Source organism: Astatotilapia calliptera, chromosome 9 (genome assembly GCF_964374335.1).
Source record: "Astatotilapia calliptera chromosome 9, fAstCal68.1, whole genome shotgun sequence".
Taxonomy (NCBI): Eukaryota; Metazoa; Chordata; class Actinopteri; order Cichliformes; family Cichlidae; genus Astatotilapia; species Astatotilapia calliptera.
The window spans coordinates 30,633,078-30,649,607 of NC_137430.1; the positions used below are offsets into that span (position 1 = coordinate 30,633,078).

The 16,530-nt window shown below is 42.6% G+C and overlaps 1 protein-coding gene across 8 annotated transcripts in view; it reads left to right on the forward strand.

The window, feature by feature from the left end:
• Positions 1-16,530, forward strand: part of LOC113029484 (uncharacterized) — a 126,181-nt gene that overhangs the window by 85,916 nt on the left and 23,735 nt on the right. Inside the window, exons 1-3 of one of the 8 annotated variants that reach the window (XM_080306663.1) lie at positions 7,996-8,501; positions 11,389-11,494; positions 14,730-15,326. The exons of 6 other annotated variants lie outside the window; for them this stretch is intronic. In XM_080306663.1, the coding sequence (XP_080162789.1) occupies positions 11,477-11,494; positions 14,730-15,326 (615 nt within the window). In that variant the 5' untranslated portion in view covers positions 7,996-8,501; positions 11,389-11,476. Of the gene's footprint in view, positions 1-7,995; positions 8,502-11,388; positions 11,495-14,729; positions 15,327-16,530 lie in introns of those variants that run through there. One more of the 8 variants, XM_080306661.1, reaches the window with a different exon arrangement.

Here is a 16,530-nt window from a genome sequence, read left to right on the forward strand (position 1 = left end):
CCAGGCTCAGGGAGGGGCGGGGCCATCTGCTGCGACCGGTTGGGGTGAGAGAAGGAAGACAGGATAAAGACATGCTGTGGAAGAGAGACAGAGGTTAATAACAGATATGATTCAATGCAGAGAGGTCTATTAATACATAGTGAGTGAGAAAGGTGACTGGAAAGGAAACACTCAATGCATCATGGGAATCCCCCGGCAGCCTACATCTATTGCAGCATAACTAAGGGAGGATTCAGGGTCACCAGGTCCAGCCCTAACTATATGCTTTAGCAAAAAGGAAAGTTTTAAGCCTAATCTTAAAAGTAGAGATAGAGATAGTTTTTCCAGGGCTAGGTGTGGAGGGTTGTGTCCAAAGCAACTGTTCTTTTCTTGCCTTCTTCTCAGCTACATGAGAGTGAGCCAACTCTCTTGCAAGCTCCACCAGGAAGTCCACCCGTCTTTCCTTCGTCCCGGTGCATGCTTGATACAGCACATGTGCATTCAGTGCTGCCATGTCAATCATGTTATAAAACACGGCAACTGGCCAGCGCCGTGTTCCTCTGCGGACAGTGTACTCCCGAACCATCTGGTCCATCACATCCACGCCACACTTTGTTTTGTTGTAAAGGGTGACAGTGTTTGGCTTCCTTTTGGTAGTGTTATCAGTCTGAACCACTCTGTGCATGCTGCTAAGAATATAGACTGTCTTCTTCCGTTTGGCCGCATACGCCGTCAGCGTGGCAGCAGAGGTTGAAAACACCTAAGAAATAAGATAAATTGTTATTTCCATAGCCCTTTTACACACAATGAAACACATAAACATAGAACCACAAAAGACCTGCAACATACCTGAGTGGTAAATTCATTGCGATCTGTCTGTCTAGTGGATTGAGGAATTTCCCTGCGAATCTTGTTGACTGTGCCGAGGATGGTGGTTTTCCGTCTAAGAAGTTTTTGCGCAAGTGAAAGCGATGTGAAAAAATTGTCCGTGGTAACATTTCTGCCCTTGTCTAGGAATGGTTCCATCAGCCTCATTACTACATTTTCAGAAAGTCTCTCCCCAGTGGGACGATTGGGGTCCTTGCCAAGATATGGGAAGACATTGCAAATGTACTTGGATTTTAGGTCGCAAGCCACCCAAAACTTGATCCCAAACTTGTCAGGTTTACTTGCAATATACTGCAGGAAACAGCACCGAGTCTTTGATGGGAAAAGCTGTTCATCAACGGTGATATGTAGACCAGGGTTGCAGCACGTGATGCTGTTGGTGACAAATGATCCCCACAAACTGGAAATTGCAGCGAACTTATCAGTCTTTGCTCGATCACTGCGGGTGGACTTGTCATCAAAGCGTAGGTGTTGCATGATGTCTTGGAAGTGGTTTCGTGCCATAGTTCCAATTATCTGTGGGTTTCCCAGGTTTGCTGACCAGCAGTCACGTAGAGATGAAACCCTGTTAACCCCCCGCAAGATGACAATTGCAATAAATGCCATTAGTTCAGGGAGGTCCATGAACCAATGAACATGCTCCGTTTGCTGTGCATGTTGAATAGTCCATTCTTGAATGCTATGAAGCATGTCAAGAGTGATGAAACACAGGAAGCTCTGAAGGCGACTCGAGATACTTCTCCTGGCCTTAGCCCTTGGCTCTCCATCTGCAGCGTACGCTTCTATTGGGGTGAAAGGGAGACAGGTCCCCACCTGTTCTTCACGCCACACTGTGCCATGTTTCGCTGTCTCAGTCCCCAAAAAAGCTCTCTTTTTAGGTGGAGAAGCAGTCTCCTCATCTGCAGTGTGAACAAATTCAAATTGTGAGCAATGGGAAGGTCAAACAAAATCACAAATGCATGCATAGATACTAGGGATGGGTATTGATAAGATTTTCACAATTCCGATTCCATTTTCGATTCTGTTTAACGATTCGATTCTTTATCGATTCTCTTATCGATTCTTTTTTTTTTTTTTTTTAAAAAAGGAGAACACTAAGGTCGATTAGCTTAGAACTTTGTTTTATATCTTCTCTTTGAACAAGGTAGACATTTAGGAGTAACATGGCCTTACAAACCCAACAGTGAGATCTTAAGAGATCCAGCCTACGGCTCTTCAATGGGGTGTCACAGGGTCCCCAGGAAAAAAAATTGTAAATGTAAAATAATAAAATAAATATTCGTCTGCAGCAATAACAAAGTATAACATAAATTGTTCTGTGGCAATTACACAAGAATATCCAGTAATGTCCCTGCCTACAATTAAACATATTCACTTACCAAAGTGAAATCGGGGGCATCTGCTGTGGCAAATGGGTTAAAGCCTTTTACCACAAACTTAGTCACTGCTCGGTGACATTCGTCTATCCTGGCCTGAAAGGAGACGCTACCGGTAGACTGCAGCGAGAACTGGCAGCATCTGAGCCAGACTCTGTCTGTCTCATCACGGTCACCTAAATGCACAGTAATGGCAGGTTTTGTAATAAGGCAGATCGCGCTAACATAATATGCACTGTTAGTTGATTATTTACCTGCCGCATTAACGGGAGAGGACGTGCAAACGTTACCGCTGCTGCTGGGTTGAGATTCACGAGTCCGGAGCGGAATTAAAAACACGACATTCATTTAAGGTCATCGCGTGTTTTGTGAGGAAATGCTTTTGCATATTCGTAGTGTTTCCTCCCTTAAATGAAATATCTACTTTGCAAGTATTGCAAGTTGCCCTGTTGTCATCCGTTCTCGTAAAGTATAATCAAACTTTTTAGCGTTTGAGCCGCCTTGTTTCCTGCCAGGTAAATGACGCTCCGCAACGTGGTGACGTCATTCGGGGCGACTGGAATCGATAAGGGAATCGTTTGCAAAAATGGCAAACAATTCCAAGGAATTGAAACAGTGGGAACCGGTTCTCAACAAGAACCGGTTTTCGATACCCATCCCTAATAGATACTAATTATAATTCCAGTATCTCCTCCTCCTCTGTATCAGAATAATGTCTGAAATATCTTACTTACTAACTACATCCACTTACTTGTTTGAAATGTATTAGGAAATAACATGAAATGAAACTAACCGGAAGACTGATCAGACAGCTCTGAGTCCGAATCCGACTGAACTTCTAGGTCTTCTCCATCCGAGTCACAAGGGTCGACTTCCCTCAGGATCATTTCCAAGGCCTGCTGAGTGGTGAGTCTTCTCTGCATTTTCTTTCCTTGGAGAGGAGGTCCGTACACCACAGAATTCTTCAGGGCAATCCATTGTGGCATCAATCAGACCACTGGTATAATGTTGAAAATGTTGAAATGTACTCACTCACCTTTTATTATTATTTGTAAATATGTGTATAAATGGTTGGTTTTTTGTACTGTTTTTATCAATAAATCTCAGCAACAAAGGACATACACCCATGTGTGTTGATTTCTCCCTAAGATGGCAAACTGAAACACTCCAAGTTGGTGACTTTTGGAGATTTATTTCCATGGATGATTGAGAATGCATCAAAGTGAACACAAAAGGAAGTTCACAGCTTTTAGCAGCTCCGCCACCCCCTCAATCACACACCCCCACTCCCCTCCCTCCAGAATTCCCAGGTAACAACCTAATTTACATATGAATGACTAGCCAATTTAGCTTCCACTTGGCTGAAGCTAAAGCTTCATTTGGCTGGAAGGCGGGTTTTAAAGGTAGAAAGGTAGAAGCCTGGGACTCCTAGTGATGGGGTGATGCACTTTTGTACTGTACTCCTTGTCGTCCCCATCAGTGATGAGGCCGACTATTGCAGAGTCGTCAGAGAACTTCTGCAGGAAGCACTGGGTGGAGTTGTGGGAGAAGTCTGCAGTGTAGATGGTGAAGAGGAACGGAGCCAGAACGGTTCCCTGTGGGGCCCCCGTACTGCAGACGACCCTCTCCGACACACAGCCCTGAGTTCTCACATACTGTGGTCGGTCAGTGAGGTAGTCCAAAATCCAGGTGACTGACGATATCATTGACACGAGACAAAATACTTTACAACTTTATTAGTGCAAAAAACCCCATCAATGTATTTTCACATAAACAAGCAGCTGTTTTTATGTGCATTACAGTTATATAAAAATTAACAGTGCAAATGCAAATTCCTTGCTGACAGTTTAACCAAAAGGCATTTCCAGTGGAAAATGGCCAACATATCTTCAGCATAACCATGTAGAATATCCACAAAACTTAAAAGGAGGTTATACACACACAATACGGTAATATTATGTTGAAGCACAGTTTTTATCACCCCGCGAGGCTCCTGCCTACGATAGCCGTAATGCTCCAACAATCCATCAAGCGGTGCGGATTCGTAGCTTAGAAAAGTCATACTAAAACCTTTTCGAGCGCCGTGTACTACATAAAATCGTTTCCAGGTCAGTAAACACAACCAGAATTCATACATAAGACACACAGGATTATAAGTGGCACTGTTGATTTTCAGAAAAATCAAAGGATTGATTTTAAGTGTGCCGTATTTTCCAAAAAAACACGGTAATAACGACGGCCCGCTAGCATGTGCTACCAAAAATAGTGCTTTGTTGTGTATCTGACGGAACAAAGCCACACCACTGAAGTTGCAGCCTTTTTGCAAACCAGTTTTTGCTGCTAGGCAAACTGAAGTGATGAGCTCACCAGGCGCCGAAGCTGAGCCAGGACCAGCCGCTCCAGGGTCTTCATCAAGTGGGATGTCAGAGCCACCGGCCCATAGCTGTTGAGGTCTTTGGCACTGGTACAACACAGGAGGTTTTCCAGAGCTGCCTCAGGCTCTGGTTGAGGAGGTGCTCCATCACCCCACACAGTTGGTCTGCGCAGGACATGACAACCCTTGAGCTGATGCCATCTAGACCTGCAGCTTTCCTGGCTTTAATCCTCCTCACTTCCCTCCTAAGCTGGGTGGTTGAGAGAGGCAGGCTGGAGCCTTGTGTTAAGTGTGTATTGGATGCTGTTGTTGGGGGTGGGGAGGAGTGACCAGGGTGAGTAGAGGAGGTGTTAAGTATCTGAGGTGTCAGAGGTGGAACAGCAGCAGTGGGTGTGGGTGAGTCTGCAGCCAATGTTGGAGACTGCCTCATGGATGAATCAAACCTGTTGAAGAAATGATGCAGTTCATTTGCCCACCTCACATCCCTGCCAGGCAGAGAGTTCTGACGTTTGTGCCCTGAGATGGTTCTGAGGCCTCTCCAGACTTTGCCAACATTGTTTTGTTGTAATGCATGTCCCCAGGCTGTCGATGTCCTCTCCGTGGTTTCACAGACCACCTCCCACACAGTAGACTCAAAACAGTCATTAAGAGCCTCCTCGCTTTCCTCTGACCATCTCTGCACTGTGCGGGTGGCTGGTGGCTCCCTGTGCACTAAGGGCTTATACACAGGGACAAGGTGCACCAGGTTGTGATCAGATCAACCTCACTTTCCTCAATTACTTTGTAAATAAGTTGATGGACTTGAGATCCAAAATCTCCTCAAGTGCCTCCCCTTATGAAGATGCCCCTTGTTGTCCCGGGTCATTTACTTCTTTTTCTCCAAACACACTCAATGACTTAATTGCAGTAATAGGTAAAATGAAATCCTCATCATGCTCCTTAGATATATTACCTCCCTCTGTCCTGTCTGGGACTCTCACCAGCAATGGTCCCACACTACTATCCATCATCAACAATTCACTGAGGCAAGGCTGTGTTCCGTCCTATTTTAAACATACTGAGGTAACCCCTCTGTTAAAAACACAGAATCTAGATCCTACCTCCCCTAGTAGTTCCTACAGAGTCTAGTTATTATCGAGTATTTCCAAGCACATTTTGACGTTTTTTTGGGTTTTTTTGATATATCAACTGTTTTGTATAGTTCCGAGACAAGAATGTTTTTGCTTTTTGCGTTTAGAATGTCGCGTAAGGTTAATAAGAGCGCAAACACCTCTCAGTCAAACTTGCGGCTTGCTGCTAACACTGCATCCCCGCCTCATGGTAAAACTTCGCCACTGCCTGGGTCGCCCAACACGCTGCTCGTCGATACGGAGACGTTCACGAAGGCTGAACTCTTCTCTGAACTTCGTAAAGAAATTTCAGCACTGTTTAAAAAGGAACTGACGGCAGCATTTGCAGAGAATCTCACGTCTATCAGGTCCAACATACAGCAACTAAAAACTGACCTTTCCTCAGACATAATGACCATGCAGCAGGAATTCGCTGGCCTCAGAAGCACAGTTACGGAGATGGAACAGTCCCCGCGCTATGATTGTGAAGCTGCACTATTACGCGGACTGTGCTAGGATTCTCCAGAAGGCCAGGGAGCTGCAGACGGTTCAGATAAATAATATGACCATTTCTGTGTTCACCAACCACACTGCTAAGACAGCGCGGGCCCGTGTGGCTTTCAATGAGGTCCTTCGCCATCTTTTAATATTGGGTGGTTACTTAAACTGTGTTATTGATCCTGCCTTAGATCGCACGAATCCTCGGACCCTGACCCAATCCTCTATGTCCAAGTCTATTGGACTTCACACACAGGTGCCATCAAATATCTATCCCTAAATCCATCTACAATCTGGACACCACAGGTTCTGTACAGCATGAGGGTTAATAAATTGTACCCAAATCAATATGATGTGTAAATTGATTTATTCTTGTACCTCCATGCCACAGTGGCTGGATTCTTCACCCCAGTGAAGAGGTTATTGTTATTGCCTGATTTTAATAAATTGAGCCGTTTGCTCTTTGGTACCAAAGCATATCACAAAAAGGTTAATTCTAAAAATCTAAATCAGCTGTGTGTTAGCGGCAATACATGAAAAATCACAGGACCCACCATACAAGCGAGTCTACGAGCAGTTTTTACAAAGATTATATTAATTTTTTTTAAAAACCATATGCAAATGCCCAAAGTCTAACAACACAACCGCTACAAAAATGTAACTTTTATACGACCAGATTTTCGTATACTTCATTTAATAGTGTATTCCTCTCCAGCAGTAACTCCTACTTTGTCTGCTATTCTTATGAGGAAAAATTCTCCTGTATGACTCGCAGTGAATCCTCGGATATGGTGGGCCACAAAGGATACACCAGACCCATCCTTGAAATGTGTGGAAAAGTAGGACACGTTCGTCACCACATTCGGAGGACTCTTCGACTTTGGAAAGCCTTCATCGCATCACTGTGACATAATTGCCTACAAATACGGCATTTGAAGTATCAGTCCCCTGAATTTGGACACAGTCTTCCTCTCCTGGTGCATGCTCACTTTTTTTGACGGTTTGCAAATAAGGAGGTGGGGCATTGCCACCACTAACTAGTGTGGACCAGAATTCACTCTTACCAAATAATAAAAAATAGATGCTAAAAAAAACCCCAACCAGACAGAAAGATGATAAATTCCCCTCTCGCCCGTGCAGGTGGTTTATCATTCAAGCTCAGGTCCTCTACCAGAGGCCTGGGGGCTGGCATCAAAGAATACAGCCAGTCAAACCGGGGTAGCATTTGTAGTCCCTGAAAAGGATCAATGGTGGACCGTCAGTACACACTGGAGAAATGCTTCCAGTACTGTCAGCTGTTCAGTGGGTAGAAGACATGTGACCGTTACAATCAGGCATTTGTTCAGACTGAAGCTCTTCATTGGCCAGTTTACAGTGTAGCCACTCAGAAAGTAGAGCAGATGTACTAACAGAGGTTCAGCAAACATTTAACGAAATACACATGATGGGACTTATAGTTGGCTTTTTATGGATCCAGCTCACTATGGAGTCAGAGGAAATGAAACGACAGAGTTGTGAAGAAAGCCACAAAACATGGGTTAACTGAACTGGCTTTTAACTTCTGTCAGACAGATAACGAGTATAATAAGGCAAGAAATAAAGGAAACATGACAAAAACAGTGGGAGGGAGAAAGAAATTTAAGGAGGGTAGGAGAAATGAGAAGCACAGGAACGAGTAGGAGAGAGGAGGTGGTCATATCTGGAATAAGATTTGGAAATATTGGTTTGATCACTACTATTGGTGACTGTCAAACCTTTGAGTCGCCGAGAAGCTGAATAGGGGGATAATGTTGACGCGCCTGCTGTTCAAAATGTAAGTTTACTGCAAAAGGGTTCAAGAAGTGAACGTTTTAAGGTCTTATTCCAGTTCTTAAAACAGAGTATACATTGAGGGAGGATTTGTGTGTCGACGTTCCACTCCACAGCAGTTGGTGGCGGTAATGCACCATTTTGTTGTTTAACAACCGCCAAACAACAAAATGGTGCAAACAATATAAAGAAGAAGAAGTCTGTTCCGGGATCATATGCCGTACACAGTTTGCACAGACGGAGCTACCGTTTCGTCCTAAGCGAGTAAAGTAGGGAATTTGGATGATAAAACAAACTAAACCACCGTTTGGATCGATATCTGCATCGATCTGCCCACCCTTGTCTCCTGGATCGTAGCTGAGATCAGCGTGAACCACGTGGGTCTCTGCTCCCTGATCTGTTTCCTGTGTTTGGAAAGAGTTGCAGCTTCATCGCGGAGTTTCTCTCGGTTTGTGGGCTCATCTAAAGGTAAGCACCGAGCTAACTTTACTATGAGTTCAGTTCATGTTGAGTTTAGCTCCTGAATGAGGTCTTCTGCTGCTCTCCTCGGTGTCTGTTCACAGTTTATTGTGAACACGTTGAGAGAAGAGTCCAGCTGCTGTGGATGAACACATGAGAGGAAGTGAACTCCTACAAAGTCTCATTTTAATGAGTCTGGCTGCTGTAAAGTGATGCACAGGAAGATGTTAACAAAAACTAATGAAACAGAGATGAAAGTAAACAGTGTTCATATTTGAAAGCACAGAGAATAAAAATATATTGTGGTGGTTAATGTGCAGCTCTTGGTGATTTGGGAGAATCATGTTTTTAATCATGTTGTGGATTGAATGTTGGGTTTGATTTCATTTTGTCTACAGAAGTTTTTCCCACTTGTGATCGTTCAGATTGATTTGTTGGATTTACTTGAATCATGTGAAGGTTTAAAGCTGCACTTCCCCCAAAAAGAATAAAGTATAATCATGAAGAATGTAAAAATGTCTTCCTGTGTCAAACACAGCTGCAGTCAAAGCAGGAAGGAAAGCACTTAAACCACTGATCAAAGCTCATTAATCAATGGCCATGATTACCGTTCAGTGTTGTGGTTCGAATTTGAGAAGAGACATACGACTGAAAGTCCATAGTGGGTCAACACAAATGATTTTATTAAAACACATATATGTGGTGAAGATAGGCTCTGCAAAACATCAGCCTCGATCTCCCGCGAACAATAGGTGGGTGTGATATTTATACTTGTAATATGCGTCACCGCAGATGCATGTTCCAGTAACTCCAGCGAGGACATATTCTAAAAAAGAACAGCTACTTCCTCTGTTCCTCCAGATGCTGCCTGTTATTCCACTCCCTCTGCACTTCAAAACAGAACATGAGCATGCCGTTTACAAGCAACACAAGTCTACTATGTGTGCAGGCCGACTTATGTCTGTGTTTTAACCTCAGTACATGACCTCACTCAACAAACAAAGACATTTTAGAAGTACCCGGTTGTTCAGTGATGACACGACGAATCCTACTTCCGGGCCTAAAGTAGTCTGCGTTTAATATGGCTTTTGTGTTCTTAACATGTTTAATGTTATGTATTGTCTTCTATTTGATCTCAAAAAGCTCCTAAAACAGTCAGTGATCCCTGTTGACCTCCCTTGGCTTTTATTACCGCTAATCATTTATTTAAGCTCAGTTTTTAAAACCTTAGGCTGTAACTACAGCCCAGCCCATGCAGCAGTATATGAATGACTAACCTCGTATTGTGGATGGATTATCTCAGTTGTTCTCCTGGCTGAAGTTTGGTCCTTTTACAGCATCCTGCCATGCGATTACATTTGTTCCTGACCACCGAGAACACTCACGTTAACTTTTATCGAGTGGAAAAAAGTTAGCTTGTTTATATTATGCTAACATAGCTGTGTCGCTAGCGGTCACGTAGCACATCATTATATACCAGCTAGCCCAACTTCAGTAACCCTACAAACGTCACTGCTGTTTAGTTTTCTGTCTTCATTTATGCTGGAAGTGATAACAGAGCTGTACGTTTTAATTTGTTTCCAAAACCCCGCAGTCAGGACATGCTATATTGTATTTAGATAGAAACTAGCGAGCTAACTCCCTGCTAACTTCTACCTCCGTTAAATGTCATAAATTCCGTTTTCATGGATGCCTGGATGTTAAACTCAATTGTTACACCTGGTAGAGCAGAACGCTGATCATTTTATTAAAGATGAAAGACTTTAGACAGTTTTTCAACTCTCAGTAATGCCATAGTGATCGTTTGATATATGGACCTGCAGCGGAGTTTAGACCCAGACACGGCTAGTGACGTCAGACTGAACAACCGGATACTTCCTGACTCCGTTTGAGTCATCTATTACCAGGCAAACTTCAATGCAGCAGGCTGCTGAGCATACACACCAGCCTTCAATATGTGGTAAATTGTACTGTAAACATGTAGGGCAATTCTTTCAACTTGAACTTTGCTCCATAGATCAGTCGAACTCGCGCCAGCTGTAGCTTCAAACCATTAATTAACTTGACCGAGCTTATATGTGTATATAAGATTATAATGTAGTTATACTAACACCTGAAATACAGACTTTAACATAACATCAACAGTTTCAATAAATGTGTCAATGAAGTGATAATGATAAATCATAAATGATGCAACAATAATAATAATGGCCTGTAAATGGTAAATGGCCTGTATTTTTATATAGCGCTTTACTAATGATTATGAATAGTAACAGTAAATAATATTTCATCCCGACAACAGTGAGTGAGTCGCTGCAATCACAGCATTTGATCAATGAGCTTTAATCAGTGGTTGTTGGGGAATAGTGGAGGTGGTGGGACTGAAGGAGTTGAAAGTGTGGGGTGGGGGAGTAACAGGTCTGTCCCTGTTTGTGGAAACCACAGGAGGAGCTGTTCAGGCTGTTGCTGGGTGTGAATTGTTGATGGAGTCTTTAAACTTGTAGTTGCTGTTTTCCAGACTGAAGCAGAGTCGTTAGCTGAAAACTGGTTTTAGAGGTTCATTCAGGACACCTTCTCAGGCTCTTACAGCCTTACCTGTATCATAACAAAGTGTATAAACCCCAATCCACCTTTAACATGGTCCTTCTCCCAAACCTTCAAATAGGACTTTCTGGCCCTGTCATAGTAAAGGGCTGCTTAGAATATTAGAGCCAATGTCACAAAGTTCCTCCTGAAGTATAAGTGAGTGAGAGAGTTTCCTCACTTTGCAGCACAACACGTCTCACAAGATTTCTACAAGCAATCAGAGTGAAATTTGTACTTTGTGTTGTCAGATGAACATATGAGACACTTTGACTCTTCAAAGAGCCTAACAAAGATCTGTTTTGTGTCCCAGCTGATCAGCAGGAGGAGAAGAGTCTGACGGAGCAGCAGAGGAACATTTTCAGCCATCTGGACTCAGCTGAGTCACTACAGAGGAAACAATGAGCTCAACACAGGAGGTGAGGAAAATATCACAGTTTCACCAAATATTCAGTCACGTCTAAAACTCTCATCCTCCCAACCTGTTATATGACTGTGTTGTATATTATGTTGTTTTTTTAGAGACCACAGCACATGTTAAAATCAGGAAGGTTTATTCATCAACATTATTAATAATCAAATGGACATTTGTCAGAGTTTTACCCCTGATACTGCTGGATAAACAGAAACTCACTCAGGAACGAGGTCACACAGAGCTCAAGTTTTCACTTGCGAGGGGGAAGCAATTGTCTCCAACCCACTTCAACTTGCTTTCCCCCTGCAGGTTGTTTTTATTGGTTACACACATGAATGTTCATAAAGCTTGTTGCTGTATTACCTATGAGAAACTACTATAACTGGTTACGAAGTGATTGTGCTGTGCAAGCGTGATTATACATTGTGTGTGGTTATATGATGAGAGTGCAGCTCTCCCAGATTGTTGTTGGTAGAATCTGTTCTTCTCAAGGCTGCTTGTTCCCCTTATCAATGTCATGCATGTAGTCATATGCGTAGGTTACCTAGATAGCAAACAGAAGCATTCTAGCTTTCTAAATGGCATTGTGTAGCTTTTTAAATGGCAACCTACAACACATACATTAAACCTAACAGTTTTTTCATCACCCCAAAAAATACACGTTCAAAGCACCTCAACAGCAGCCCGATATCAGGCAGAAGCTCTCAGCTGAGCATCTGTAGAGTGGGCAATTATAATGAAGCTTCATTAGGATTTGTAGATTCAAGCTGCTCTTCATATTTTTGGCCAGCAGATGTCACCAAAGAGGACTGTGTTGAAAAGCTTTGAGTAATGAACCCTTTTCAATACAAGCTTCAGTGTTTCAGAAAGCTTCATTTGGCCATCACTGATATAAATAATATTATAGAAATGATCAGAGGAGGCAAAAGTACATTTACTCTATACTTAAGTGGAAGTACAGATATTAGTGTTATAAATACTTCAGTAAAAGTATTCATTCAACTTCTTTACTTAAGTAACAGTGAAAAAGTACAGGCTCTGAAATGTAATCAGAGTAAAAAAGTAAAAGTAGCTTCTTGAAGAACATTTTAACCACATGTTTTTATCCAAAGTTAACTGAACCTTGTGCTTTGTTAATGTAATAATAAGATAAGATTAGTAAATGAAGTAAAAACTATTTATTTCTAATAAAGGTTCTCTGTTTGAATCAGTTAATTAGAAAATGAAGGAAAATAAAACATATGTGTATTTTCTGTTGCCTACATTGTAGAGGGTGACTTTGCCTCTAAACAGGAACATGAGCAGGGAAGAGGTTAAAGTGGGATTGAGCAGGTGGGAACCCTAAAATCAGCTGTAGTGGCTCAGCGTGGGGAAAAGAATCACAGCTCACAATAATTTCTGTTGAGAGCTCCAGTAGATTTTCTTCAAGTACAGGCTGTGATCAGCTGACCTGCTGCTCTCTGTGGATGTACACAACTGAATTCAACCAGATGTCAGCAGATGTTTCATGAGCTGTCCTGGCTGATTTCCATCCTCTACACTGACAGTACACTGTCTTTATATTAGACACTATACTGTTGGTATGAAGGTGGAACTCAGTGAATGGATGTCAGCATCATGAGCTTCAGTTTAAATGAATCTCTGCTACACTTGATGTGATCTAACTGTGACATGAGCACCACAGTCACTGTGCACCAGTCACACACTGTCCTTTACTTTAAATCCATCACAGTTCAGCAAACGAACCTGTTTATCCTGCACTAACCTGCAGAGGATCTTCATGCAGTCTTTAAATAACACAGTTAGTGATGAAATGGATGCTTCTCTGGTGTCCTGGATTGTTGATTACCTGACAGGAAGACCACAATATGTACGTCTCCCACAGTGTGTGTCTGACAAGGTGATCAGCAACACAGGGGCACCACAGGGGACTGTCCTCTCCCCCTTCCTCTTCACCCTCTACACCACAGACTTCAGCCACTGCACGGAGACCTGCTATCTTCAGAAGTCTTCTGATGACTCTGCGGTGGTTGGATGCATCAGCAGGGATGATGAGACAGAGTACCGGGCTGTGGTCGACTCCTTTGTCACGTGGTGTGAGCAGAATCATCTGCAGCTCAACGTGGCAAAGACCAAGGAACTGATCGTGGACTTCAGGAAGACCAGGAAACACTTGACCCCCGTTTCAATCCAGGGGGTCAGTGTTGACATTGTGGAGGACTATAAATACCTTGGAGTTCACATTGACAATAAACTGGACTGGGCTAAAAACACCACAGCACTTTACAGGAAGGGCCAGAGTCGTCTCTATTTTTTGAGGCGACTGAGGTCCTTCAACATCTGCCAGAAAATGCTGAGGATTTTCTATGAGTCTGTTGTGGCCAGTGCGATCCTCTATGCTGTTGCATGCTGGGGGAGCAGGCTGAGGGTCGCAGATGCCAACAGACTTAATAAACTAATCCGTAAGGCCAGCAATGTTGTGGGGATGGAGCTGGACTCCCTCAAGGTGGTGTCGGAGAGGCGGATGCTGTCCAAGATAAAGACAATGTTGGATAACACCTCCCACCCACTCCATGACATGCTGGTCAGTCACAGGAGCTCGTTCAGTGAGAGACTGAGATTACCGAAAAGCACCACTGAACGACACAGGAAATCTTTTCTGCCTGTGGCCATCTCCCTGTACAACGCATCCACTTAACACACTGGTTACTGCTACAACTACACATGTTTCTTTTCCAGCTATTTATTTATGAGTGACTTATGTATGTATGTATGTATGTATATATATGTATATATTGTACTATTCTTAGTTAGCATATTGTCTGTCTTGTCTTAATGTTGGTTTATAATGGAGCACTGTAACAAAAAATAATTTCCCCCAGGGATAAATAAAGTATTCTGATTCTGATTCTGAAATAACTCTCCTCAAATTCCTCCAACCAAAAGTAAAAAGACTGTTTTGAAAATACAATGAGTAGAATGTCCTTTTTTTAATGTGGGGAGTAAAAGTAAGGAAAAAATGATTTTACTGTTTGAACAGTCATGAATTATTTTTAACACCAGGTTGGATGTAATGTGTTTCTACTACCAGCAGGTGGGGATAAGAGACCTTTAATGTGTTTGGTGCCACACTCCACCTTCAGGTTTAAAACTAGTGTTAATGGAGGGAGTTTGAAGGTTGAGTTTGTTCCACGACTGCATTTCACTCACTGCCTCTGTTTGTATCTCTGTCACTGCAGGACCAACATGGAGCGAGAAGTCAGCGCTCTCAGGAGGCCGACAAACCTCACAGAAGAAAGGGAGAGAAAACATACAGCTGTGACAAGTGTGGGAAGAAGTTTACTCTGAAGGAGTCACTAAAATATCATCAGGTCATCCACACTGGAGAGAAACCGTTCAGCTGTGAGTTGTGTGGAAAGTCTTTTTCCTGGAAGGTTGCTCTAAAAAGACACCAACTCATCCACAGTGGAGTTAAAGCGTACAGCTGTGATCAGTGTGGCAGAGCTTTTACTCACAGTAGCCACTTACAGAATCATCTAGTTACCCACTCTGGAATTAAGGCATACAGCTGTGACATCTGTGGGAAAACTTTCAGCCGGAAAGGGTACCGAAATACACACCTACGCATTCACACCAGAGAAGATGTGTACTGCTGTGATCAGTGTGGCAAACAGTTTACAACAGGCTCACAGTTACAACAACACATGTTTACCCACACCGAGGAGAGACCTTATAAATGTGACCTGTGTGAGAAGACTTTTAAATCTCCACATTACCTGAGACTACACCAACAGATCCACACCAGAAAGAGACTCTACAAGTGCAGTTACTGTGAGGTATGTATTTATATTGTTATCTTGTCATTTTAGCCTGACTGTTTGGAACAACTCTGCTCATTAAACTGTGTTAGCATGTTAGCAATTCTACTGCCTGGAAAAGGCTGCATCTGAGGCGGCACAGTTAATCTGCCTCAGATTGTTTTGCAGCATGTTTCATAATCTGAAAAAAAAGACATAATGACACATGTACAGACCCAAGATCTGATTTCAACACATGAGGACTTACATGCTTTTCTTTCTTATTCTCATTTAAAATGTCTATCTTTTAATAAATAATTATACGAAGCTTACACCCAAAGTTTTAATCTGATGTAAAATGTATAGAAGTTCATTACTGTATATCGTAACTATCAAGTCTAATATACCCTAGTAAGCTATACTACTTTTTCCTTTGGGAAGGTACCATCTGTGCAGTCTGCAAATCTGTTGAAGATGTTGAATCTATTTAAATGTTCTTGAAAAATAATTGATTTCCTTGCAAGTATCATGAGGTGGAGGGTGGGTGGTTGCCTTTTGTTTTTGTTTTTTTTTTTTGCTGGGAGTTTTAGAGCCCTATTAGTTAGGTTGCTTACTCTTTAAAATACCAGAATAGGGAGGATGGAGTAGGTTTACATTCATTAGATTGGTCAGTATTGCTGAACTATGAAATATTTTGGGTGCAGTGTATTTTTTGCATACAGGTATAACAGAATACATTTAGTGGTTTTTTTTGTTTTTTTTTTTACTTGAGCATGATATTAAAAAATGTAAATGGTAAATGGTCTGTATTTGTATAGCGCTTTTCTAGTCCATAGGACCCCAAAGCGCTTTACACTACATTCAGTCATTCACCCATTCACACACACATTCACACACTGGCGATGGCAGCTACATTGTAGCCACAGCCACCCTGGGGCGCACTGACAGAGGCGAGGCTGCCGGACACTGGCGCCACCGGGCCCTCTGACCACCACCAGTGGTGGTCAGTTTTATTGATTAAAAACACACAGTATCAGATTCATATTGGTATTGGCAGATATCCAAATTTATGATATTGGTATCGGACATAACAAAGTGGTATCGTGCCATCTCTAGTACAGACCCAATATCTGATTTCAACACATGAGGACTTACATGTAAGCTTTAATCTCCAGTTGATCACATCCCACTGAGCAGTCCTTCCCTTTAAATCTAACCTCTCTTCTTCCTCTCCTGTCCTGTG